This window comes from Lampetra fluviatilis, chromosome 48 (assembly GCF_964198595.1).
Source record: "Lampetra fluviatilis chromosome 48, kcLamFluv1.1, whole genome shotgun sequence".
In the NCBI taxonomy this organism is placed as follows: domain Eukaryota; kingdom Metazoa; phylum Chordata; class Hyperoartia; order Petromyzontiformes; family Petromyzontidae; genus Lampetra; species Lampetra fluviatilis.
In genome coordinates, this window is record NC_136322.1 from 6,401,434 (window position 1) to 6,428,891 (window position 27,458).

At 46.3% G+C, this 27,458-nt stretch overlaps 1 protein-coding gene across 1 annotated transcript; it reads right to left on the reverse strand.

Annotated features, from left to right (window-relative positions):
* Nucleotides 1-1,357: 1,357 nt before the first annotated feature.
* LOC144948288 (uncharacterized) lies at nucleotides 1,358-25,897 on the reverse strand. Its single transcript, XM_078877718.1, has 3 exons — nucleotides 25,891-25,897; nucleotides 20,359-20,731; nucleotides 1,358-12,145 (listed from the first exon to the last, which is right to left on the reverse strand). Exons 2-3 carry the CDS (start codon nucleotides 20,723-20,725, stop codon nucleotides 11,403-11,405), a joined length of 1,110 nt encoding a protein of 369 aa, XP_078733844.1. The 5' UTR covers nucleotides 20,726-20,731; nucleotides 25,891-25,897; the 3' UTR covers nucleotides 1,358-11,402.
* Nucleotides 25,898-27,458: the final 1,561 nt, after the last annotated feature.

Below are 27,458 nucleotides of genomic sequence, written 5' to 3' on the forward strand. Positions count from 1 at the left end.
CTTGAAATGGTGGTTCTTTGTTACTCTAGTACTGCACAGCTCTGCTCCTTCCCTCTACCGGTAAATTCCCCTCTCTCAATGCCGTGGACGAGGCGTCTCTCTCCGACGGTCCGACCCACTCACGAGGTTTGCTCCGCTCTCCCGGTCTCGCCGTTGGCTGGCGGCGTGCCAGGGAGAAGAACCCCCGGCTTCCCACACCGACCACGAGTCCTCCCCTGCTCCTGCTTAGGCTGCGCGTGTGTAGTGTCTGGAAGCATCCAGCAGTATCCCACTGTCTTGTGCGGTGACACTACGCCGAGGCAGCTGTACGACCACTTATTCCTACTCACGCTGCGACATAGTTTCGTTCACTCGATTCACGTTATGAAAATACACAGCATTATAGGAAAACAGGGAAGTTAAAAGTGTGTTTTTCGGAAAAATGGAAGGAACTAGAAAGAGAGGAAGACCTCACAGAGGAATGGCTTGACGATGACATGAGATTGGTACCAGAAAGATGTGGCACTACTTGAGCATATAGCGTGTTAACATTGAACTATCTCAATACACGGGTAAGGATAAAAAAATAACATTTTCAAAAGTGGTTGTATCGAGCATTCATCTTTTGCTTCAGGATATGTTTTGAAGCAAGACTACGCGTGGACAAATGTGCATAGAGATCATCCGCATGAAGTAGACATGAATAAACGGAAATGAAAACATGGAGAATCCTGGATTAAAACCCTCAACCTTCAACTTCACGGCGCAGGAGATTATCTCCATAGAGCCACTCGGTGGTGGCGGTTGGTCTTATACTCGACCTGGCGGCACTTATATATCTACATAGTCAAGGAAAGACACTCAAAAATAAAACACTAATTTAAACCTGTGTTTGAACCCAGGCTGCTGTTTGAACCCAGGCTGCTGTTTGAACCCAGGCCGCTGTGTTTGAACCCAGGCTGCTGTCTGAACCCAGGCCGCTGTTTGAGTGTGCTCCTAATCTCAGCTCGTTACCTGTATAAAAGGCACCTGGGAGCCAGAAATCTTTCTGATTGAGAGGTTGTCAAATACTTATTTCCCTCATTAAAATGCAAATCAATTTATAGCATTTTTGACATGCGTTTTTATGGATTTTGTTGTTGTTATTCTGTCTCTCACTGTTCAAATAAACCTAACATTAAAATTATAGACTGATAATTTCTTTGTCAGTGGGCAAACGTACAAAATCAGCAGGGGATCAAATACTTTTTTCCCTCACTGTATGGACAGTGCTAAAGAAGTTAAACATAGATATGTACATATTTAATATAACTGAGATTTGCATCCCAGAAAGGTTATGCTCAGAAACCCACCGAACAACATTCAAGCAAACACAGGCCAATTTTAAAGCTACTTTATTTTATCTTGGTTATCACGGTAATATAAGTAAGCTGGCTTATATATATTTTTTCCACAACATACAAGTTAAGAAACCAACGCATGCAATGTGCTGGCGTGAATACAGATAACACCACAAAAAATATAGTTAAAAAATAAGTCGATAAAATGTCTCTTACTTGCCAACGAGATAAAAAAATTCGCAATTTCGTGAACCCGACAAAACCACCTCTCATCCGTCTCTCACGACTCGGCTTTCCATCCCGAGTGTGGTGCCTGCCTCTTCAACAAGAGCCAAGAATAATCCCACATTGCCAACACCAAAGACAAAGATCCCCCCCGTATAGCCTCAGACTGTTGGGAAAAGTGCTGTTAGCAAACAGCAGCACGCCCGACCGCCTTCGTCTCCCCAGTGGCAATGTTTACACACTACACCAGGTACTCATTTGAGGCCGAGTCTTCCTAGGGGAGGCCCAGGACCGGTTTAAATAATCGTCACTGGTGTTGTTGCAAGCGGGAATAGAACTCGGGTAACCGGGTTCGTAGCGCAGCTGATAATCGCTGCACTACCGCTCACCACGACCACCACTACATACCGTTGGCTACTCACCTCGTGCAACAGTCCAAGATATGATCCTTATGGCGGTACCCCGGGGTACAAATTAAATATTTTATTTTTGGAAAAAAATTTTCCCAGGGGTGTACTTAACTCCGCGACTGGGGTACCAATCAATCCGAGTTCGGTGCTACTCCGTGTACAGCTCGTCGAGATGAGTCGATTGCCGCACCGCCGACCATCAACAGACTAAAAATTACTGCATCGCGGACATTATGCGAAAGCCGGGGTGCTATGGTACCCCAGCGTACCGCCATAAGGTTCATATAATGAAATGTACATTTGAAAACATTGATTCCATTCGGTTTTTTTTAAGCATTGCAGAGGGTGAAAAGAACGCGCCTCCAGTGTTTGTATGTGGAGCATGGAGCCATTGACACAGCATGCATAAATAAAAACACACCGATACTTAAACACGCACTTTGATGCACGTATAGTGAGCTTGCGAACCATATTCATCGATGATTAATCTATGTTACCATTCCATCCCTAGAATATGGTCGTTACTAAATGTAACATTGGTGCATAAACTGCTTTAGGAAACAGAATACTATTTATACTGCAGGAGGAATCTGATGAGCTATGAAGCTCTTTATGGCCTGTAGGGGCACAGGGTCAGAAAGTTACAACTGCGGCGGTAACCCAATTTGGCCATAATTGTGGTCAAGTAGATCCATTCGTACTTAAGAGGCCTGTTCGCAAGTAACCCTTTCTTTACTTGAGAATTGGCAATATTCCGAACGTGAACGTTGAACATATTTAACTGCGACGTACAGTTATCGGTGACAGGACGTGTGGCTAAGCGTGAGACAAGAGGTCATTGGAAGTATTTTCGTGTAGTATTCCTGTGGTATCTAACCATTGAAAATGGTCAACACATCGCGCATCGCTTTCAGAAGCACTTCTGCTGCCATCTCTGAAAGCGTCGCTTTCAACGGTGACTGGACTAAGATAACCAAACGTACTACACTCGGTGACATGGTGAGATAACTCATAACCCCAAAATATCAGAGTGGTTCACCCTCAGTTCTGTGACAGCCATTATGAACCACTTCCGTGAAAGTTCGTTTTTGTAACTTAAAAAATCGTTATTCTCAAGCCCACGCAATGTTTTTCTTTTTGGCAAATTCAACAAGTGCTTTGATTAGGCAGCAATTTGGCCCATTCTCTGATAATAATACACAATCGGGCCCAACTCGACTTGTTAAAGACTCGTTGGAGCAAGTGCTGTTAGCGAACCCCTATTAATACGGCCATCCACCACAGCACGCGACTGAGAGGGTGTACGTATGCTTAACTTCTTTAACACCGTTGCTGGATAATGCCATTATAGGGTCGCACTCATTACACACGCCAAATGCTTGCCACAAATGAACCACAAAAGGAGCATAAACCATGACACTAACTCCAGTTATCCTTGCAGCAGCAGCAGCGATTTTTGGCTGGCCATCGAATAAATGTGGTCACTGCATTGCACGCTTTCAGATGCACTGCTTCTATGGCCGTCTGGAATGCTCTTCCTTCCGATATTAGTCATTCACTGGAGCTATGCACTTTTAAATCTGGATTGAAAAACTAATTTCTTTAGAACTGCTTGTTGTTGTGTTGTTTGTTGTACTTACCCCCGCACCGATTAGCACTGTTGGCTACGTAAGGCATGAAAGAAGTTCAACATACGTACATACATGCACACAGGGGTGATGGGAATTGGCGAGTGCAACCTCTCCACTCACTGGCCCTCTGACGTCAGAATATCGTACAGACGTTATTGGCTGGAACATCACAACCAGGCCCCTCCAGCACACCCGCACCTCCGATTAGTGATTGTCTACGTACGGTGCGAAAGAAGTTCAACACACACGCCTCCCGAGACGGATTTCTATGAGCAAACGCCTACACGTGGGCTCCTGCGAGTGGTCAAGTAAAATAAAGTGCACTTTTGACCACAAAATACGGACGAGAAGTCGCTTCTGTGAGTGCGAGTTGAAATCGCAGCCGTGGTTGATTTACCGATAACATAATCAACACCACTAGCATTATACTATCACCACCACTAAAATTACCATTATTCCCACCCCCATGATATCACCACCATAATCATAACCACAAACATCACAAAAGTCATCAGCACTCCCACCATCATCTTTCCAGGATGTGTAAAATAAATAACACCTGCCACAGCTGTACAAATTTGATAGACAAATGCTCGTCAAGGTAACGTGCAATTTCCTCCAGCCAATAACCACACCACCAGTGAATACATACCACTGCACGGTGGTACAAGGGGCCCTGCAAGACCGTTCGATTTTTTTGTGTAACGTTAGAACGGTGAGCTTCACAAACCACCGTTGACAGCTCTGAATGATACAATTAATCTGCAATGGTTTGGACACGTGGCAATAAAGGGCAACTACACAATCACCTCACAGGGTGTGAAGGGAACGAAAATGCAGAAGATGAAAAACGTGATTACAGAGACAAGTACTCGACAATACAATGGGCCTTTAAAATAAATATTTCCTTAATTTAAGATATCCACTTGTCTTGCACATCTGGTGAGCGAAATCCGCACAATTTGGTGTTATTTCTGATCATGCACTGCATTCCTGCACGTGCAGTTCACGGACTTGGTGCTGATGACCTTCTTTCGCACCGTACGGAGCCAAACATGCTAATCGGAGTGTTGATGTTGTGCATCATCTTCCAGTTTTACTTGAACGTTGTTTTCCTCCAATGTGTTTGCTATGCTCAAGTGTCTGCAACGTTACGAGTTATAAGCTGCTGTAACTTTACATATATAATTTATTTATTCCATCGAGGTCCTCCGGCGGGTCATTCTGGTAAAAGAAGCTGAAGGCGGAATATTTCTTTACCCCCGTCAAACAAATAAAATCGACCAGCCAAAGGCTGCGGAGGGCAAGCGAAGGTGGAGAGAGTTGACAGCCGAGCTATTTTTCATGGCGCCCACACGTTAATTTTGGACAAACGATAGAAAGACAAAGAACTCAGAACACGAATGAAATACGAACGCAAATCACAACATATGTCTGTGGATGTGACGGTGGCAAGATGTTAATCACCTCGTCCGGTATGCAGGAGGTCGTGGGTTCGATCCCGACCCTGACACCTGTACATTTGGAGTTGGCATGTTCTCCCCGTGGTCGTGTGGATTTTTCTCCGGGACCTCCGGTTTTCCCCTCCACATCTAGAACATGCATTGAGAGTATTTGGCTGCTATAAAGGTCCACACAAAAAGCCACTACGTTGGGCTATAATTTGTGGCCAGGTAGCTTCTGAAAAGGAGCTACATAGCTCAGTAGTGGGCCTTACCTGGTAAAATAATACAAATTTAGTTTTTAACCACACCGCACACACAACAGCGGGTTCATGCCCCCCCCCACCCCACGATGAACTATACACACGTGCAATACCAGGGAGCAAGGGTGGGTGGGTTACACTGGATACTGGTTTTAACTTGCTTCGAGTGAACTCCACGTGCCCTTACGTTGTAACCTGTCCGTGTTCACACCACTGGTGTGGAACGTGACCCAGGGTAACGTGGATAGTACGTGACAAGAGCTTCAGCTTAGGACCCACCCTCTATGCTCCACCCTAACCCCGATTGTCTGCCCTTTCACTTAAGAGTTCACTGAACAATATAACGCTTCAAACGAGCGAATTCATCCTTCCCCCGCACCTTCGATGAGCATGTTTGGCTACATACGGTGCGAAAGAAGTTCAACATACGGCAACACACAGCGAATACAGCGGCACGATAGCTGCACTGCACTACGAACCTGGTCACCCGAGTTCGATTCACGGCCAAGGCTTACCACATTACATCCGTGCAAAGCGATGTCTACACCGGTCCTGGGCACCCTCTTCGATAGGTCTGGATTGACTGGTGTGGTCATCCAGGCGTGGCTAGATGTTAACTGCCTCGCCTGGTATGCAGGTCGTGAGTTCGATCCCGACTCAGACGCTTGCTGTATATTTGAAGTTTGCGTGTCTCTCTCCCAGTGGTCGCGTGGATTTTTCTCCGGGTCCTCCGATTTTTCCCTCCACATTTAGAATGAACATCATGCGTTCAGAGTATTTAGTTGCTATACATTTACACAATGATAAGCTACTTTGTAAGCTATCATTTGATAGCCAGGTCGCTTCTTTAAAAGAGCTACTAGGTAGCATAGTTCTGGGCCTTACACCTGGTCAAACTGTGTTCAAGTCTTCCTGAACCAAGGGCACTTTTAGGACACTGTCCGTTAGCTGTGGCCGAGAATCTTACTCTATAGCTACTGGGTTCATAGTAAAGCACAAACCACTATACTACAGCTCAACTGCATACGCACACACATACACACACGCGCAAATATACAGCTCCATCACCAGTCTCCCTACTAGCAATACGTTCTGCCAGTAGCATTGGGGTGCAGTCTCCCACGAGCTTTGTTCATTGTCCATGATGCGTCATCTGTCCCAGATGTGGCACCACCAGGAGTTGCTTTCAACCATATAAGAGCCCTAGATTAATCTGCATTGGCGGAGCAACGAGACAGGTTTTCCCGCAGGCTCGTCTGTACGCCCCCCTCCGTAAGAGATGTCTCCACGTGTGGGACTTCTCAGGTTTACAAGTGGTTCTTCTATGTGGCCACTTCCGGTTTAATTCCAGATGCAAAAACAGTCTTGCAAAGAGGATTTTGGCCAAACAACCCAATGCAGGACACTGCTCAATTCGAGTCTAGCAAGTGATTATACTGCAAGCATAGCACAGCACACTTTGTGATATTATACTGTATTGAATTATATATACATACTCTATATGAGATATGATGAATTTCTAAAATGATGTCCGTCATACAGCATCAAGGCGCTCACTGTTGAGAACCTAGGTTTAAACCTTGGCGCTGGGCTTCCTTCGTGTGCTGTTACCGGTGAAAGGGAAAGCCACCTTGTGTGGCTGTGAATAGCTCAGGTCTACAATGGAACAGATTTCACGCCGGCGCGTGCTGCCACGTGCTGCCACGTAGCACGTGCTTCACAAATGTTTACCGCGCGGTTAACAAGAGGACGCTCTTTACACGCACGCTGATCTTGGAACGGGATTCCACGGTTGTCGATGTTTTCAGTAAAACTGAAAAAAATGTAATCATACGCGGCATTCACCCAAGGGTACGAGTGCCGTCTTCTCTTATGCCTGCCTTTAAATTTTTTTTAAGTCTTTTCCGACCTCCCAGTTCATCCCGATCGGATCCCATCGGCATCGTGAGACAAAAGAATCCACGCACGCAGATCGTCTCTCACAGTTGCCAGTAAAAACCCTTCACGTGACTCCTGCTTCCAGCCCACAGAAGCGGATATAACAGAGCTACCTCATGAAATCCATTCAAATGACATCTGATCCAAACAATTTGGCGACAGCACTTTCCCACCTGCTTTGCCACTGAGAATGTTTGTCGCATTCCAGTCAAACCAATATTTTTACTGACCGGAAAACTGGAATTCATCCAACTTAAGTGCAGACCCACACTTAATGTTCTTGCATTGTTTTTTGTGTGCTCATAGGTCACCAGGTTGAGACTATCCACTCACTAACACTTGAGAAAACCAGTGTTATCACAGGCAGCTTGCTTCAATTCCTACCCAGGAGCTCGGCGGGTCTATCTTCCCCCGGAGTTGTGAATGTTCTGTTAACACCTAAAGTCAGCCTCTTCTCAAAGGGAATGGGCGCTCCTTCTCTTCTGTTGACCTCATGGACCTAGAATTCCCCCTCCGTGGTTCAGGAGCTCGCTTCCTCCTGCCATCCCCATTTTCTCTTCTCTTCTGCCTATGACCAAACTTCTCCATGAAGTTTCCGGCCGCACCTCATCGTAAAAAATATACTGCACACACAATACACTCACATTTGTTGCGGAATCTCGAGACATGGCACACGTCTCCATGCGCGACCACAAATCTAGACTTTGCTGCATTAGCTCCGGTGCCAGAGCGATAGTGTAATTTAACCGATCGTCATCACATTTGGTATTTCACGCCAATTTATCATCACAGAGGGCCTATCACGGAGGCGCCGCGTTTCGCGTACAAGTAAAGTCTGCCGGTAAAATAGGCGCGCCGCTGCCACATGTTTATTCTGCCCAGTTGGGTCAACCGTTGAGTCACCGCTCTAAATTTGGATCGTGACGCTGGCACACACACACGTGGCCTGCTCTTTTTCGAATGAAGTCACAGGTTGTCTCCGATGTCCACTGTGAAGCCGACAGCATGGATTTCAGCTTAATGTCGACAGTATTAACCAAGGCGGTTGCAGGTTCAAACCACGAACCTCTACACCGTGGGGTGGGGTGTGCAAATCCGCTACGGCTCGGGCATCCTCTTGTCCGTGTGGGTTTTCCTCCATCAGTGTTTGTTGTTTCCTCTTGCGCGCTGGTGATTTCTTCAGGATCTCCGAGCTCTTCTTCCATATGTCAAGAAGCACTCCAGTGTTCACCTCTTACACGGTGATGGTGAGGCTCTTCCAGGCCCTGTCATGGGTTTGTTGGCAGGGTGACCGCTCTCTTTTTGTTTCAATGAACATGTTTTCCTTTCAGCATGCTGTCCCACTCAAAGGGTACTTATACATCCAAATTGTTTGGTTGCCATTGTGTTTTTTTCCAGAAATTGGAAGAATCCGATCGTTTTTAAAAGACGTGCAAAGGTGTGCTTACGAAACAAGCAGGAAGGCGCGACTCCCAATACGACTTGCGGGCGTGTCATGTGACCACCCCATTGAATTATGTTCTCAGCCATGTCTAGACCAGCCAGCTGAAAAGCTAAACATGTGGCTTTTAACTAAGTGTGTGGCTCGAAGAGTTGAACATGAAGCCCTCCCAATTTGGCAGCGATAAAATGAACAACTGCAGACCAGTTTCTTTCTTCTTAAGGCTCATCACTGCTGCAGTCATCAAAGTTCACCAGTGCTTTGAGCTCTGGAGAAACCCAATTGTCTACAGCCTGCTGCACTAATTTTTTTCCACCCCGACCCATCCCAATCCATTTACAGAAGGTGGTGGATTTGAATTTGGCGAGTGCTTGGTGGAGAGAGCTGAGAGAGGTCTCGTCTGCGACAGGCCAGGGGCTTACTCTCTCTGGGGTTTCCGCATCAGGTATTGCCTGTACGACACGTCTACGCACTCTGTTGAGGAAATTCACTGCAATTCCTCCGTAGATTGTGAGCGTCTCCTAGCCCATTAAGAGTTTCTCAGGAGCTCAACAGTCCTTCTCCCAGACACATGTACGCACGCACATGGGTGTTCTCGAACATCTTGGGTACTCTCTTTCCACGAGTGGCTTTTCTCTACCATCGCAGTGATTCTCTGCCACTCAAGATTTTCTCCAAGAAATTGTCTCTTTCCCGTGAGTTTTCTCCGCAGTATAAACTAGACGTGCAATCATCCTGCCACGGCTACCCTGCCAGCCCCCACCAGGTTACGAGTTTGATAATGTATCAGGATTTGTTGATGTTGCGATTCGATTTGGAAATTCGTGGTTGTCAGAACTGATTCTAGCCATGCACTGCTTTAGGCAAATTCAGGAGTTGAATTTAATAATCCTGCCCAGTGTTCACACGTATATATCATTTGCCTTGCAGTCTGATCTGCCCATTCGGTTCAACAAATTATGATTGATCAGTGCCCACGGAATGCAGCCACTGCATCCTCCAAACACCTATTTTGTTCTACATTGGTTTCATGCCCAGGTGACTGCTTAGCTATGCATATTAACCCCGGGTTTTAATCTTTATCCAGACTGTCTGCAACTCACTTCTTGCACTGGCCTGGTGACGAGATGTTACTACCTCGCCTGGTATACAGGAGGTCGTGGGTTAGATCCTAACCCTGACGCCTGTATATGTTCTTCCCGTAGCCGTGTGGATTTTGCTCCGGGCCCTCCGGTTTTTCCTTGCACATTTAAAAATGTGCGTTAAGAATATTTGGCTGCTGCCATAAATTTCATCGTGATAAGCCCACTTCGTTGCACTATCATTTGTGGCCAGGTCGCTTCTGAAAAAGAACTACATAGCTCAGTGGGCCTTACACCTGGTAAAATAAACATAGTGTAACTCACACCCACTAAACTCCTAAGGTCAATTCCCGACCGGAAAACAAGCGCAGTCCGTCGCGTGCTTCCAGAGATAACAAAATAATTACTGTGTGGGAACTCAACAGTGATTGACCCTATGTGGACGTTCCATCGACTGTGCGAGGAAGAGTGAAGGGCGATAGCGGGGAGACAAAGACAACGGGAGACACTCCAGTTCCGACTGTGCCAACTTAGCCGCCCGGCACTCTGGTCATTGTTAAGATAGTCACTCAAATGGAGCCGAGTGCTATCCCGTAAAACGTTTAAGCAGAGAGACACTGCTGTGGAGACGTCTTGCAAGATTGAAATCGTCTGCCGAATTTCAACATCCTCTTGAGCATGTGTTCTCTGAAGTTTGAGCGTTCACCTCTTGTACAGGTGGGTTTTCCCCTGTTTCCTCCCACAGCAAGACCCTCCTGCGAAATTAGTCTTCCGACTCGGTGCGGGTAAGGACGTTGGAGAATCTTCGTAGTCCTTCCTCTGTCAGCGGTCCACATGGCCAGGTGAATCGACGCCCATTGATCGCAACTCTTTGCGATGTCTGTGTTCCCAAAAGACTCCACGCACCTGCAAGGATTACCGCTATTTGGCATCAAACAGCGGAAAGGAAACTAAGGCTGTGCCTTATGAAATTCTCATCGCCAGCCAGTTACGAGTGTCTAAGATGTAGACTTTTTAAGGTTTTCCCAATAAGTGCTTTAAAAAATTGGAAACACAACTTGTCAGTTAAGAAGAGGCAATCACATGCTCCAATGGCCAGCATGGTATGTGCGCTGTTTGTGCAGAATCCCATCACGTGAGTAATAATTTTGAATTGAAATCGACAGCAAATGCTTTCCACAATAGGTGCGTTTCAATCGAGATGTCGGTTGCCGCCACTTTGTTTTAGCCAAAACTAAGCTGGAAGAATTGCTCCAAGCTGGGGCCCTACCCATCTGCCTCGTTAATTCAAGGTTTGGTGAAACATCGAGCAAAGTTCGCAAACCAAACCTGAGAATGTTTACTCCGGGTCTCCAGTCTGCATCATCGGGCCATTCAATACAATTCTTGGTTGCAACATTCCCGCGTTCTTGGAAAACATTCAGAAACGTTCCGATAACATATTTCTCCTTCCCGAAAATATTAAATGTCGCCTTTTATGTTTTCCTTCCAAATGTCAGAGCTTGAAGATGCCCAACCTCCGCTTTAACTGTCACGTTGAATTTCTTGACGAGACGAATTTCCTTCCTATTATTAGATCTCGAACTATAATTTGTTTTAAATCTCAAATAATTGTCACGTGCCCCCTTCACGGCTTGTAATTTTTTTTAACCTAATTCTTGATTGCGTGAGTTGTGAAGTTTAAGGTCGTGAACAGAAGACTGGTGTGGGTGATTTGATGCTTGTGCAGGTTTTCGGACTGGGTGAATGCCTTGCCGCACATACAGCACTTGAAAGGCTTCTCCCCCGTGTGGGTCCTGTGGTGGCTGTGCAGGGCCCCCGACTGCGTGAAGGCCTTGCCGCAAACCGAACACTTGTAGGGCTTCTCACCCGTGTGGGTCCTCTGGTGGTTGTGGAGCGCCCCCGACTGGGTGAACGCCTTCTCGCACACCGAACACTTGTAGGGCTTCTCGCCCGTGTGCGTCCTTTGGTGGTTACGAAGGGCGCCCGACTGGGTGAACGCCTTGCCGCACACGGTGCACTTGTAGGGCTTTTCGCCCGTGTGGGTTCTCAAGTGGTTGTTCAGCGCTCCGAGCTGAGTGAACGCCTTGCCGCACATGGTGCACTTGTAGGGCTTCTCGCCCGTGTGCGTCCTCTGGTGGTTGTGCAGCGCCCCCGACTGCGTGAACGCTTTGTCGCAGACGGTGCACACGTACGGCTTCTCACCCGTGTGGATCCTCAGGTGGATGTTGAGTCTGCTCTGGTTGTCGGTGCTATACAGGCACTCCTCGCACTGGTGCATCGCGGGTTTGGACCACCTGCCGTGTTGCTTGATGTGGTCCTCGAGGACAGGCTGGCTCACCAGCACCAAGCCGCACACAGGACACGAGATCCTCGTCTCTTCTTTCATCTTTCCTGTCTCGGCACACAGACACACAAAGGAAAAAATATCTTCCATGAAGCCTTTAACATACAGTTGGGGCATGTGCTGTTAGCGAGCACCCATTTAGGACGGCGCGGCACATGAGCGGGTAGGTGGACAACACCACGCCCGGCCGCCTATGTCTCGCCAGTGGCCATCTTTACACACAGCACCAGGCACTAATTTAAGGCTGAGTCGACCTCCAGGAGACCCAGGACCGGTTCTGATAATCGTCACTGGTGATGGCCATGAGTGGGAATCGAACTCAGGTTAGCGGGTTCATCACGGTGTAGTGCTAACCGCTACACTACCGCTCCCCACAAACACACACACACACATGCACAATTCATAACAGTATTTTAATAAATGTTTGTCATTCACCTGCAATTTTTTGTCCAATACAATCGGGGCTGATAGGGCCAGCAGCAGTCTACAGCAGTATCCAACCACTTCTCAGAGAGTGAGCAACTAACACCATGTCCACAGCATACATCAATGATTTATCAGTGGGGAGTTACTCTTCCATCTGGTACAGGTACTGCACCTGTACCAGATGCAAATTCTACTTGTACAGCCACGAAAGGCTTCTTTGAACTGTGTAGTAAAAAAAGGCGAAATGGCATCGGGCCCAGAGGACATGTTAAATAGTTTAGGGGCGCCACAGTGGCTAGATGCTAACTATCTCGCCTGGTATACAGGTCGTGGGGTCTATCCTGGCAGAAAGCCTGCTGTATATTTTGAGTTTGTATGTTCTTCCTGTGGTCGCATGGATTTTTCTCCAGGTCCCCTGGTTTTTTCCTCCACATTCAGAATCAACATCACGCATTCAAAAGTATTTGGTTGCAATAAATGTCCACACAATACGCCACTTCGTTGAGCTATCAATTATGATAGCCAGGTTGCTTATGAAAAACAGCTATTTATGTGTGCTGTGGACATGCTGTTAGTCACTCACTCTCTGAGAAGTGGTTAGAGACTCTGCTGGAGACTCTGCTGTAGACTGCTGCTGGTCCTAGCAGTGCATTTAAATATTGAATTGTTGTTACCCAATTCTTAAAGCGAAAAATGTCTCGTTATTTTGGTTGCCGGTCCCTGGGCTACAAACAACCCTTGAGCGACACGGCATGGCGAGTGGGAGAGATGAAAGAGGTGGAGTGGGTGGGGTAGACATTCAGAATCAGGAGGAATCCGATGATCTATGAAGCTATTTGTTGTCTCACAGTAAGGGAGCCATGGGGTCAGAACTTTACAACAACAATACTCGCAAACACGATGGGAGTGCCAAGTACAAGCAAGACAAACGAATCAGCCACCACGCGTACAGATACAACAAACTAAACCATCTCCATCCTTCAGGGCCAAAAATAAAACCCGAGGTATTAATTTCACCTAGCAGCGGAGTGACAAATGCACACCTGTCAACCCCTTATCAGTGCCTACCTTATTCCAGACCAATTCAGACCTTATTGGTCACCCCGTGCCCCTTATAAAACTCAACGTTCGTCCTACAAAGTCCCATCACAAGAGAGAAACACAAATAAATTGAACTGTTTTTTTCCCCGTACCGAAACGGCCGTACGGCGTATGGACCTAAAAAAAACTCAATTTCCATGTGCAGAAATACAGGGTAAACCATATGGTTTGACAGGTATGGTATAACATAATAAAATTAATTTTATTATGTTTTATTTTTATTATTTTATTACTTCCCTTCTACGTGACTTTACCGAAAGAACCGGGAAGATGAATCCCTGCAGTCACGAAAGCTTTAAATCAAAATTTAGGTATGGTATAGTGTAGTGTATAGTAGTGTAGTGTATAGTAGTGTAGTGTATAGTGTAGTGTATAGTAGTGTAGTGTATAGCAAACCTGTCAACCCCTCATCAGTGCCTATCTTATTCCAGACCAATTTTTCAGACCTTATTGGTCACCCCGTGCCCCATATACATCTCAACGTTCATTCTACAAAGTCCCATCACAAGGGAGACAAACTCAATTTTCCCCGTACAAGAATAAGGGGGTATAAACAGTTATGGGTGGACGGATATGACAACTTGCGATAAATACGAATTCAATTATTATCGAACAGCAGCAGCAACAGCAGCAGCGGCGGCGGGTATAACAACTGGGTTGATGAAGACGAAGTCCATTATTCTTCATCAACGTTAACAACAATAACAAGAACAAGCGTCCCGAGAAAACACGAAAAACTAGGCCTCATGTCGCCAGGCAAGTCCACGAGTCTGCGGAACCCTCGTCTCTGCTTGCCGAGTCTCTCTGTGAGTGTGTGTCTCTCTCTGTGTGTCTCTCTCTGTGTCTCTCTCTGTGTGTCTCTCTCTGTGTGTGTCTCTCTCTGTGTGTCTTTCTGTCCGCGATCCTCACCGTTTTTTGGGTTTTTTTTCTCCTCCCTGGCAGACGCGAGGCGCCAACTCCTTCTTTGCCTGGGCCGCGTGACGTCACCGCCGATGGCAATGACGTCACGCGCGCGCGCGTGATTCCGACTCGCGCGATGACGTCGCCGAACGTGATTTTTTTGTTTGTTGAAGGGTGTCCATGACGTTACCCGCAATCTCAGCTAAACTACAGTTATTTTCCTCTTCTTGGTTCTTTCGGTAAAGTCACGTAGAAGGGAAGTAATAAAATAAAAAAATATATTTTATTATTTTATTACTTCCCTTCTACGTGACTTTACCGAAAGAACCAAGAAGATGAATCCCTGCAGTCACGAAAGCTTTAAATCGAAATACAGTTATTTTGCTGTGCCTTTTTTTTTACACCTGATGAAGGAAGCTTGCGTTGCCTCCGAAACGTCATGATTTAATCGATTTATTTTAATTTATTATTTTAATTTTTTTATTTTTACCTACGTGGCTTTACCGAAAAAACCTAAGGGTATTTTATTTCTACATTTAAAGTTTTCGTGACTGCAGGGATCCATACTCTTTGGTTCTTTCGGTAAAGTCACGTATGTATAAAATAATTTCATTTTTTTTATTTAAATAATTTAATTTATTTAAATAATTTTATTTATTTTATACCGACAGGTCCCGCACTAGCTTAATCCAGCACTGCTCATGGGACCTCCCTTGCCAGTATCAAAATATAAGAATACGTTTTACCCTTTCTGTTAATAAAACAGCTGTGTTAAGATGTTAAAGCGCCAGCCCACAGAAGCCACATGGCAGTAGGTACCTGTCAAGTTGCGCTGGCAGCAACGACGTATTTTGGATACGTTTACTCTATGAAATTTGCATAAATAAACATAAAACTATACTTCTTCTTGGTTCTTTCGGTAAAGTCACGTAGAAGGGAAATAATAAAAGAATAAAAATATAACATAATAAAATACATTTCTCATGTTTCGGCCACAACGCAAGTAGCCGTCCTTGTGGCCGAATCGTCGTGAGAATTGTATTTTACTATGTTTTATTATTTTATTATTTTCCTTCTACGTGACTTTACCGAAAAAAACAAGAAGATGAATATCTGCAGTCACGAAGGCTTTAAATCGAAAAATACAAATAGACATACTGCAAAAAAAGTTTCTGTATTTACAATCTTGCAGACTCCGCATCATGGGGTGATGTACGTAGCACTACTACATACACCAGCCATGAGTTTGACTATCGCCAGGCTGACACAGCCTTTAGAGCGGCGCTCCGGCGAACGCCGAATTACACAACGCACCTTTTCGTCGGATTGCACTGTGTATATTTTCTGTTTTCATTACCGTAGTTATTAGCATACCTGTCAACCCATAGGGTTAACCCGTATTCTTGTCCAGTTCCATACGGCGTACAGCCGTTTCAATAGGGGCAAAACAATTGTATCTGTGTTTCTCCCTTGTGATGGGACTTTGTAGGACGAACGTTGAGATTTATAAGGACACGGGGTGACCAACAATGTCTGAATTCTAGATTTGAAGCTTTCGTGACTGCAAGGATTCATACTCTTAGGTTTTTCGGTAAAGTCACGTAGGTAAAAAATAAGTAAGAAATTTTTTTTGAAATAATATAAATAAAAGAATAAATCACGACGTTTCAGAGGCAACACAAGTCTCCGTCATCAGGTGGGACCGTCACAGCTAGATTTACTGTCTCAGCTAGATTTACTGTCTTAAGTAAATTTGTATTGTATTACATTCGTCGTGATTTATTATTTTATTTATATTATTATTTCAATAAAAAAATAAAAAAAAAATTACCTACGTGACTTTACCAAAAAACCTAAGAGTGTAATGTCTAAATTGGTCTGTAATAAGGTCGGCACCAAGGCCGTAATTATAATATTTTGGGGGGAAACACATCCCCCCCCCCCAATATTAAAATATGCTCAAAATGTCCCCCCCAATATATTGCTATAATAATAAAAAGTAATAATAATTGCTATGCTATGTAAATAAAAACAACAATTTGCTAAACCTTGGCCACAATATCTGGAATTGTCTTCATATAAATCAATGCGTAGATTTTTGTTTATATGATTATGGTTGTACTTTATTCATCCCTAATCTCAAACATTACATACAATGAAACAAGAAATGGTAAAAAAAAGTTAAAACAGAGCAATGTAATACAATACACTATTAGACATTATTGTAATGAATAAATAAAAAGTCCATCCCATGTGTTAGTGAATTTTTAAATATTTCAGGCAGGAAATTAGTTTTCAAATTTAGATTTTTTCTGGGTTGGGACCCCCAGACCCCCTGGAAGATTTCGTCCCCCCCCCCAATGTTGACTTGGTAGGCACTGATGAGGGGTAGATACGTATGTATTAGTCACGAATAATGCATTAATACGTGCAGTATTTTCATTGTTTGAGTTGTATAATGATTACAGCAGTGGTAGACACTCAGCATGAAAAAAATATTATATTATTAATACATTTTAAGAATAATTTACTAAATTAACTAAAGTTTAATAACCGTAAGCGTATAAATAGCTTTTAAGGCGCAATAAAAAAATTACCACACTCAGAGATTCTGATATCTTATGGAAGAGCGTTCATAGCCTAGGGGCTACACGTGAAAAAGCTCGGTCACCCATAGACCAAAACTTTGACCTGGAAATGCATAGAAGATCTGCATCCCCAGATCTTAGGGACCTTGAGGGGGACATGTGGGTGCAGCATGTCAATGATGTTAGGGTATAACGTACCGTATGTAATATTCTACACTGAAATCAATCTTAGCTACTTCTTTTGTCACGCACACGTGGTGCCGGTCGCTGGACTGGTTACAGCCTTTGGAGCGGCTTCACCGAATTGTCCCAGGACCGCCAGATAATGTTGGAAGCAGCCGGATAATCGTAGATCAACTCTATTTCAAGAGCCGCAACGCATGCGAATGCCATGGTTGCCGACCCATCGCGGTTTTCGACCCGTCGCGCTCTTGGGAGTGCTCCTTTAGTAGCCACATCCTGCTGATGGACGCCACGGTGGATAGATCTTAACTCCCTCGCCTGCTATACCAGAAGGTCGTGGGTTCAATCCCAACCCTGACGGCTGCTCTATATTCGGAGTTTGCGTGTCTCTCTCTCTCCCCGTGGTCGCGTGGAAATCTCTCGGGGTCCTCTGGTTTTTTCGCCTCCACATTTAGAATCAACGTCTTGCGTTTCGAGTCTATGGCTGCTATAAATTTCCAGTTTATTGGTTTAGCCATGTTTGTTTGTTGTAGTACAGAGTTAGACTGATGGCCTTAATTTAAGCTGTCTTGTGGTTGTTGTTGTTGTTGTTTGACTTGCATCCCACTGGGATTTTTGCACACAGCGTTGGTGTACGGTGTTTTTTCTGCAATATTTTGCTGTCTTTTCTTGGATTTTCTGTTTGCACTTAGTCACATATTCACTTTAAGATGTTTTTTTGTTCATGTTTTTGTTTTTTGTTTGTTGCGGTTGCACCCGATTCAAGAGCTGAATGGCTCACAGGGCTATACCTAATAAATGAACTTGAACGTGACGACACGCCACTTCGTTGATCTGCTATTATTTGTGATATGTCGCTTCTGAAAAAGAGCTACGTAGCTCAGTCGTGGGCCTTACCGAATTAAATACAGGAGTCAAAAACTAGTTTCTGGGTCTCCCTGCTATAAGAACCACGGCTACTGCAAAAACATCGGTCCAAGGAGGCACACGGGTCGATGGACTTGTGATTTTATGTTGCTGATACAATAAACCTGCTTGCATTGTATTCGTGTGTGTGTAATGTTTGCTGTGCATCTATTGAAACAACAGCAGAGCCCATGCTATTCAAAATCTATGTGCGTGTTTTTATTCAAGTGTTTTATACATTAAGGTTGCAAAGATACGGATTCCTATTTATTTGGCGCTGAAAAACGCCTTGGCAACTCGAATCGTCTTATGTCACGGCTTATCTCAACCATTCCAATGCCCTGCAGCGATGTAGCCTAGAGGAGGACCACATGCAACACTCTTCCTTCCAATATTAAGACGCCACTGGGAACTAAACACTTTCAAATCACCTCCGATTAGCATGGTTGGCTACGTACAGTGCGAAAGGTCAACACACATACTTACACGATGGCAGCTGTCCCTGTAAATGCAGCACTAACCTGCAAGTGAGCATGGGTCTACCATTAGGGGCGATGTGACTTGGTTTTAGCCAAATAAGTAATTTGTGGATTATTGATCATAATTTGCCAAATTTGGACCGCGACTCCCAGCACACATGGCCTGCTCTGTTGTTGAATAAAATCATGGGATCTTTTAACGCCCACTGTGGAAGTAGACAGCGTTCGAGTTTTATGGTTATGACACGCCAGAAATATTAACCAGGGTGGCGTCTGGCCTGGAACTGCAACTCCTCTGTGACAAGCAGCAAACATATAATGCCGCATGTGCATTATTCAACCGACGTGATTAGGGATTAGGAGTAAGATGCAACACATCGCAGTTAACCCAACCCAAACCCGACTTATAACCCTAACCAAACTAGCCTACTACCAAAGCCCCATCCATAACCATTATTACAAAGACCCCCCTGTATAGCCTTAACAAACTCTTGGAGCAAGTTTTATTAGCGAGTTGAACGTATGAAGGCCGACATGGCACACGAGGAGGTAGGTGACCAGCACCACGCCGGTTGGCCTCCTGTCTCCCCAGTGGCAATGTTTACTACACACCGCACCAGGTACTCATTTGAGGCTGAGTCGACCTAGAGGAGGCACAGTTATAACAGTCCCCTATTCAATCTTGGTATTTACAACTCAACTATGGTCACGAAAATGTAATTGCAGGATTATAAATATATTCCTACACTCACGTAAAAAGCATTGAACCGTGCGTGCGAACATCGGTTATATGCAAATGATATGCAAATCGCAGATTTCCACTCTTGGCGCGACCATGATAGTCCAACGGCAAGGCAAATGTAATAACAAAACACACAAGAACTTAACAAAACTGTACTGCCGAAGTACAGAAGAGGGCAGACAACACAAACAAAACGGCAAACAAAAACCTAACTAATTTAACCAATCCTTGCAAACGAGACACGACGCATTCAAATGAGTCGCGACGCTGCATCGGAACGATTCAAGGACGCGTCCGCTCAGGGAGGAGTTGTCTAATCGCTGTGACTCAGGCATAGGGATTGGAGCGGTTTCATCCCCACGTTGCTCATCCTCCTCCTCCTTCTCCTCTTCCTCCATTCTCCTGCTCCGATGGAGGAACAGGAGGAACAGGAGGAACAGGAGGAACAGGAGGAACAGGAGGAACAGGAGGAACAGGAGGAACAGGAGGAACAGGAGGAACAGGAGGAACAGGAGGAACAGGAGGAACAGCGGCACCAGTGCGGTGATCACCTGTCCCCACGGCCTCCCCCGCCAGCTCGGCCCTTCCTTTCCCATCCCGCGAGTGTATCCGCTGGTGGCGCTGCAGCGCCCCGAGCCAGGAGAAGGCCTTGCCGCACACCGCGCAGGCGTGCGGCCTCTCACTCGTGTGCGTCCGCTGGTGGTTGCGCAGGTGATCGGACTGCGCGAAGGCCCTCTCGCACACGGTGCACACGTACGGCCTCTCGCCCGTGTGCGTCCTCCCGTGGCGCAGCAGCGCGCCGGGCCACGTGAAGGCCTTGCCGCACTCCGCGCAGGCGTGCGGCCTCGCGCCCGTGTGAGTCCTACGGTGGTTTTGGAGGTGGGCCGAGCGAGCGAACGCCTTGCCGCACTCGTCGCACGCGTGCGGCCGCTCACCCGTGTGCACCAGCTGGTGCCGCCGTAGGCCGCCGGTCCACGCGAACCGCCGGCCGCACTCGTCGCAGGCGTGCGGCCGCTCACCCGTGTGCGTCCGCTGGTGGTTGCGCAGGTGGGTGGCGAGCGCGAACCCCTTGCCGCACTCGGAGCATGCGTACGGCCGCTCCAGCGAGTGGGCCCGCAGGTGGACCTCCAGGAAGCCGGCGTCCGGCGCAGAGTACGGGCACCGGTCGCACCGCAGCAGCACCGGCGCCAGATCCGGCTGCTGCGGTAGCAACGGCCGCGGTGCCGTCTCCGGACCGGACTGTGCCATCGTCAACCAGTCGCCCGCCACGAACGACAGCTTCGTCTCGTCGGCTGCGGTCATCTTCTCCTGCGTGCGGACAAGCGGTTATGAACCTAACGATGACGAGCGGTTACGAACGTGGCGGTGACGGCTCGTGCTTACAGCACACAGCCCTTTTGTCAGTGGTCTGTGTGTGAAAGGTTTAATCAGTTTAACCATAATATATATTTTTTGGGTTAGATTGTGTAAATATAAATGTGTCACTAAACCCACCACCACCCAATACATCCAATTAGTAAGGTTTGTCACGTAAACAAAACATGCCAATTTCTCCTTGTTCAGAACACCGGTGTGTTGGAGAGTAAACCCACAACATTTACAATTCGAGTACGACATTTCGCCAGTAATTACGACCAGCCTCATCAGGCGACAGCCAGAGTTTAACACGTTGGTTTTCGCGACCAATATTACCTACAATAGCGGTTTTATTATGGTGTTCTGAACTAGTAACAAATTGGCTACGTTTTGCTAACGTGGCAAACCTTACTGATTGGCTGTCAAGTGGTGGCGGATTTAATATTTATATCTACGCGATCTAACCCAAAAGAAATCTGGATTGTGGAAAGGTTTAAACAATGCATATTAGCCTGTACAATGGCTAGCAGAGGTTATTTTTTTATAATTATGGTACCTAAGATGCATGAAATAGTCACACATATTTTGTCAGCTAACGTACGTGTGTAATTTTAACTTATTTCACAGCGCACGTAGCCAACTGCGCTTACCGGAGATGCGGGGGAAGGACGACAAAATAAACACAACAACAAGCAGTTCTAAAGAAATACGTTTGTCAACCTAGATGATGAATGTAAAAGTGCATAGCTCCAGTGACTTCGTAATATCAGAAGAGCGTTCCAGATGGCCACGGAAGCAGCGCATCTGAAAGCAGCAATACTTTAAATTGTCCCCGTAATTTAATTGGAAGCCCAAACGTTTTTATTGTTAGGGAAATGAATGTGGCTCACAGGATGAGTGGGTACATGGTGGTTAAATTCCAGTTTAAATGCCTCATGGGACGAGCAGCTGTTTTGGGTATCCGAGGAGATAAAATATTGCTTTTTGGTTGAGTTGATCCAATGCAGGAGATTCCCCCTTGGGTTTTGATCTTCCACGAAGCTGCTCATGGTCCACCCCCTAAACCGCATCATCCCACTGCACAAACCCGAGTGCCAGCAGCAGTAGATGCGGATGATCCTTCCTGATGATGGCACAAATTGAGAATTTAAAAACTCTCCAGTAGTGCCGTGGCGACTGTGGTCAGCCAGAACAGTGGCTGTACAGCGTGTAACGAAGAATCAATACGAAGGAGACATCACAGCGATATGTAATAAGTTTTTTTGGGGGATTAGATAGCGTAAATATAAACGTGTCGTTAAACCCATCACCACCCGATACAGCCAATCAGTAAGGGGTTTGTCACGTAAACAAAACGTGGCCAATTAGTTAACGAGTTCAGAACTAACCAGTTGTGTGTTGGAGAGTAAACCCACTACACACATTTACAATTATAGTGTAGTGTATAGTGTAGTGTATAGTGTAGTTTACTTTTATTAATTTAAATTTTTTACCTACGTGACTTTACCGAAAAAACCTAAGAATATGAATCCTTGCAGTCACGAAAGCTTCAAATCTAGAATGTAGTATACGAGTTCAGCTATCGCCGGTTGTGTTGGAGAGTAAACCCATCACACACACACATTTACAATTATAGTGTAGTGTATAGTGTAGTGTATAGTGTAGTTTACTTTTATTAATTTTTATTATTTGCCTACGTGACTTTACCGAAAAAACCTAAGAATATGAATCCTTGCAGTCACGAAAGCTTCAAATCTAGAATGTAGTATACGAGTTCAGCTATCGCCGGTTGTGTTGGAGAGTAAACCCACCACACATTTACAATTATAGTGTAGTGAATTGTGTCGCGTATAGTGTAGTGTACTAGTTCAGCACTCACCGGTTGTGCGTCGGAGAGTAATCCCACTACGCACATTTACAATCCGAGCACCGTGACTTTTCGACGGTAATTACAACCAGCATCATCAGGCTGATAGCCAGAGTCCTGGAGAAATCTTCCGGTATTAAACTGATGATACTACTCTGCTAACTGCTCCTGACGACGCGGTCATCCGTTGCTTGACCACCGGAATGCGGACTTCTAAATAGTCATTGCTCGGATAATCTACATCAGCCACACGACAAGAAGGAGGATAAAGTTGTTGCAGGTCGTTCAGAATCGGCTCATACGCCCCCTGCCGGACAGTCTGCAACAAAGAGCTTCACAGCTCATCGGATTCCTCCACCTGCGGTTCAGATTTCTGAGGTATGGTCAAACGAACCCTTCGGGGCCATCCATCTCGTACGTACGCATGGAGGGGGGGGGGGGGTTAACCCAAATGCGTATGCTTGCGTATGGGGGGGTCTACTGACAATGTACATATGCATAGGAAACGGGGGAGGTGGGGGTAAAGCCTCGATAATAATTTGTCGACGTTGACCTTCAAATGAGTTAGTCCGGCGGCGGACTGTTTGCTTAAACACGACGACCGCTTGTGTTGCGATCGAAACGTCGATATTTTTTGTAATTTTTTTCTGTCTACGTGGCTTTACCGAAAGACCCAAAGAATACGTTAATATGATGCATCCTTGATCGTTTCTGCGTGGATTAAATATCGGCCGTTCTATAGGATTCAGGAGTGGGGGGGGGTGCGTCAGGCGTACGTACGCAGGTGGTTGGGGGGGGGTGTAAAAAGTACGCGTGCGTACAGGGAGGGGGAGAGGGGTCACGGCTAACCCACGCCATGCCGGCCCTCAAGGAGCAGTGGCAGAGGTCGCAAACGGGTTTTGATTCCTTACCCGTACCCAGCCACACCAGGGTCGCAATCGGGTACCCGTACCCTACCCGATACCCGGCTACCCGTACCCGGCCGAGTATCGGGTAGGGTACGGGTATCAGCTACCCGATTGCGACCTCTGGGATGAAGCCATGTTGCAGGCGCGGGTGGGTTGATTCTAGGAACTTGAATTATGAGAAGAGACAAGACGTTGGGAAATGAGTGACAAACGGTGACTCACCAGTGACTCACGGCCTACCCGTACCCGGCCGCACCAGGGTCGCAAACGGCTACCCGTATCCGTACCCGGCCGGGTACGGGTAGCCGTGTATCGGGTAGGATACGCGTATCGGTTACTCGATTGCGACCTCTGAGGGAGCGGGAGAAGGGTCACGGCTATCCCACGCCGTGCCGGCCTTCAAGGAGCAGTGGGCGCTGGAGGAGGCCGTGTGCCAGAGGTCGCAAATGGGTTTTGATTCCTTATCCGTACCCGGCCGCACCAGGATCGCAAATGGGTACCCGTACCCGGCCGGGTACGGGTACCCGTTCCCTACCCGTACCCTACCCGAAATGAGTGACAAACGGTTACTCACCAGTGACTCACGGCCTACCCGTACCCGTACCCGGCCGCACCAGGGTCGCAAACGGCTACCCGTATCCGTACCCGGCCGGGTACGGGTAGCCGGGTATCGGGTAGGGTACGGGTATCGGGTACCCGATTGCGACCTATGAGGGAGGGGGAGAAGGGTCACGGCTAACCCACGCCGTGCCAGCCTTCAAGGAGCAGTGGGCGCTGGAGGAGGCCGTGTGCTCGGTGTCAGAAGACGGAGAGCTCTGCATGCAGTATGAGCTACCGTCGGAGGCCGTAGGACTGCGAGAAGGGCTGGGTGCAGATGCAGCACTTGTCGGAAAAAAAGATTACATAGAAAACAGGGGGAACATAGACATAGAGGGGGAGAGGGGGTAGAGAGAGAGGGGGGGTAGAGAGATTGAAGGGGTGAGAAGGAGGAGAGCAGAGCGTTAAATATTTTGCGAAATCTTTCATTTAAAAAGGGCGGGGGGGGGGCACATAAAGTAAAGCATTGACAAAAAAACTAAGTGATGAATAAAGCAAAGTGCTGACTACACCGAGCATCTTCTTGTTTCCTTTGTATTTGTATTGTATTTAATTGTTTTATTTTTATTATTTTATTATTTCCCTATCTACGTGACTTTACCGAAAGAACCAAGAAGATGAATTATTTTTTCCTCTGATCGTAAAAAAAGAGTGAGGGGTCAAGTTGACAGATTTTTGCGTGCGTACTAAATGGATGGCCCCTTGGTGGGGAGAGACAGCGAGAAAGTAGGCGGATGAGGGGTGGTGGTGGTGATGGTGGCGTTACCGCCAGAGCGACATCAGGAGTCAGGGATGAGAGAGATGGGGGGAAGGCGGTGGCCTCTGTCACCCCCACATCTCTGTATGTGTATCTGTCTCCCCCTGTCTGTCTCTGTATGTGTCTCTGTATGTCTCTGTCTCCCCCTGTATGTCTGTCTCTGTCTGTCTGTCTCTGTCTGTCTGTCTCTGTATGTGTCTCTGTCTGTCTCTGTATGTGTCTCTGTCTCCCCCTGTCTGCCTCTGTATGTCTGTCTCTGTCTGTTTGTGTCTCTGTATGTGTCTGTCTCCCCCTGTCTGTCTCTGTATGTGTCTCTGTCTGTTTCTCTCTGTATGTGTCTCTGTCTCCCCGTCTGTCTCTGCCTCTGAATGTGTCTCTGTCTCCCTCTGTCTGTCTCTGTATGTCTCTGTCTGTCTGTCTCCCCTGTCTGTCTCTGTATGTGTCTCTGTCTCCCCCTGTCTGCCTCTGTCTGTCTGTATGTGTCTCTGTATGTCTGTCTCCCCCTGTCTGTCTCTGTATGTGTCTCTGTCTGTCTCTGTCTCCCCCTGTCTGTCTCTGTCTGTATGTGTCTCTGTATGTGTCTGTCTCCCCCTGTCTGTCTCTGTATGTGTCTCTGTCTGTCTCTGTATGTGTCTGTCTCCCCCTGTCTGTCTCTGAATGTGTCTCTGTCTGTCTCTGTATGTGTCTCTGTCTGTCTGTCTCCTCCTGTCTGCCTCTGTCTGTCTGTATGTGTCTCTGTACGTGTCTCTGTCTCCCCCTGTCTGTCTCTGTCTGTCTGTACGTGTCTCTGTCTACCCCTGTCTGTCTGTATGTGTCTCTGTCTCCCCCTGTCTGTCTCTGTCTGTGTCTCTGTATGTGTCTCTGTCTCCCCCTGTCTGTCTGTATGTGTCTCTGTATGTGTCTCTGTCTCCCCCTGTCTGTCTCTGTCTCTACGCGCGCGGCTCGCGGCGTCGCGCGCAGGTCCCCGTCCACCCCGACAAACCTGAGCGCCTGCGCAGAGACGACGTCGGCGAGGGCGTGACGTCACGCGCGCGTGTCTATATCAGTGCGTGACGTCATGTATGCCGAGCAGAGGGTAACGTCAGGTGTTTGTCGTATAGCGTGACGTCACTTGTGTGCCTTGCAGAGGGTTACGTCCGTGTGTGCAGAGAAGAGCGTGACGTCCCGTGCGTCTATCAAAGCGTGACGTCACTTGTGTGACCACCAGGGCGTGACGTCACGTGTGTGTCTGCATCAGCGCGTTACGTCCCGTTGTCTCTTGCAGATCGTGACGTCATCGTCTAGAATGACAAACTGATTTCTTTAGAACTGTTGTGTTAGTTTGTTGCCATACCCCCGCGCACCTCCGATTAGCACGGTTGGCTACGTACGGTGCCAAAGAAGTTCAACATACATACACACAAACATACTGAGTTCAACATACGTACAAACATACTGAGTTCAACCTACATACACACAAACATACTGAGTTCAACATACACACAAACATACTGAGTTCAACAGACATACTGAATTCACATACATACACACACATACTGAGTTCAACATACACACACATACTGAGTTCAACATACACACACACATACTGAGTTCAACATACACACAAACATACTGAGTTCAACATACACACAAACATACTGAGTTCAACGTACACACATACATACTGAGTTCAACATACACACAAACATACTGAGTTCAACATACACACAAACATACTGAGTTCAACATACACACAAACATACTGAGTTCAACATACACACAAACATACTGAATTCAACATAAACACAAACATACTGAGTTCAACATACACACAAACATACTGAGTTCAACATACACACAAACATACTGAGTTCAACATACACACATACATACTGAGTTCAACATACACACACACAAACATACTGTATTAAACATACACACATACATACTGTATTAAACATACACACATACATACTGTATTAAACATACACACAAACATACTGAGCTCAACATACACACAAACATACTGAATTCAACATACACACACAGATACTGAGTTCAACATACACACACATACTGAGTTCAACATACACACACACATACTGAGTTCAACATACACACTAACATACTGAGTTCAACATACACACACACATACTGAGTTCAACATACACACAAACATACTGAGTTCAACATACACACACATACTGAGTTCAACATACACACACATACTGAGTTCAACATACACACACACATACTGAGTTCAACATACACACAAACATACTGAGTTCAACATACACACAAACATACTGAGTTCAACGTACACACACACATACTGAGTTCAACATACACACAAACATACTGAGTTCAACATACACACAAACATACTGAGTTCAACATACACACAAACATACTGAGTTCAACATACACACAAACATACTGAATTCAACATAAACACAAACATACTGAGTTCAACATACACACAAACATACTGAGTTCAACGTACACACACACATACTGAGTTCAACATACACACAAACATACTGAGTTCAACATACACACAAACATACTGAG

Bases quoted from the DNA above. Each gene is read 5' to 3' on its own strand.
- LOC144948288 (XM_078877718.1), bottom strand. From the start codon at position 20,725: ATGACCGCAGCCGACGAGACGAAGCTGTCGTTCGTGGCGGGCGACTGG. The intron at 12,146-20,358 runs GTGAGCGGCCGC...GTGCCGAGACAG, and splicing joins GCACCAGCTGGTGCACACGG to GAAAGATGAAAGAAGAGACG.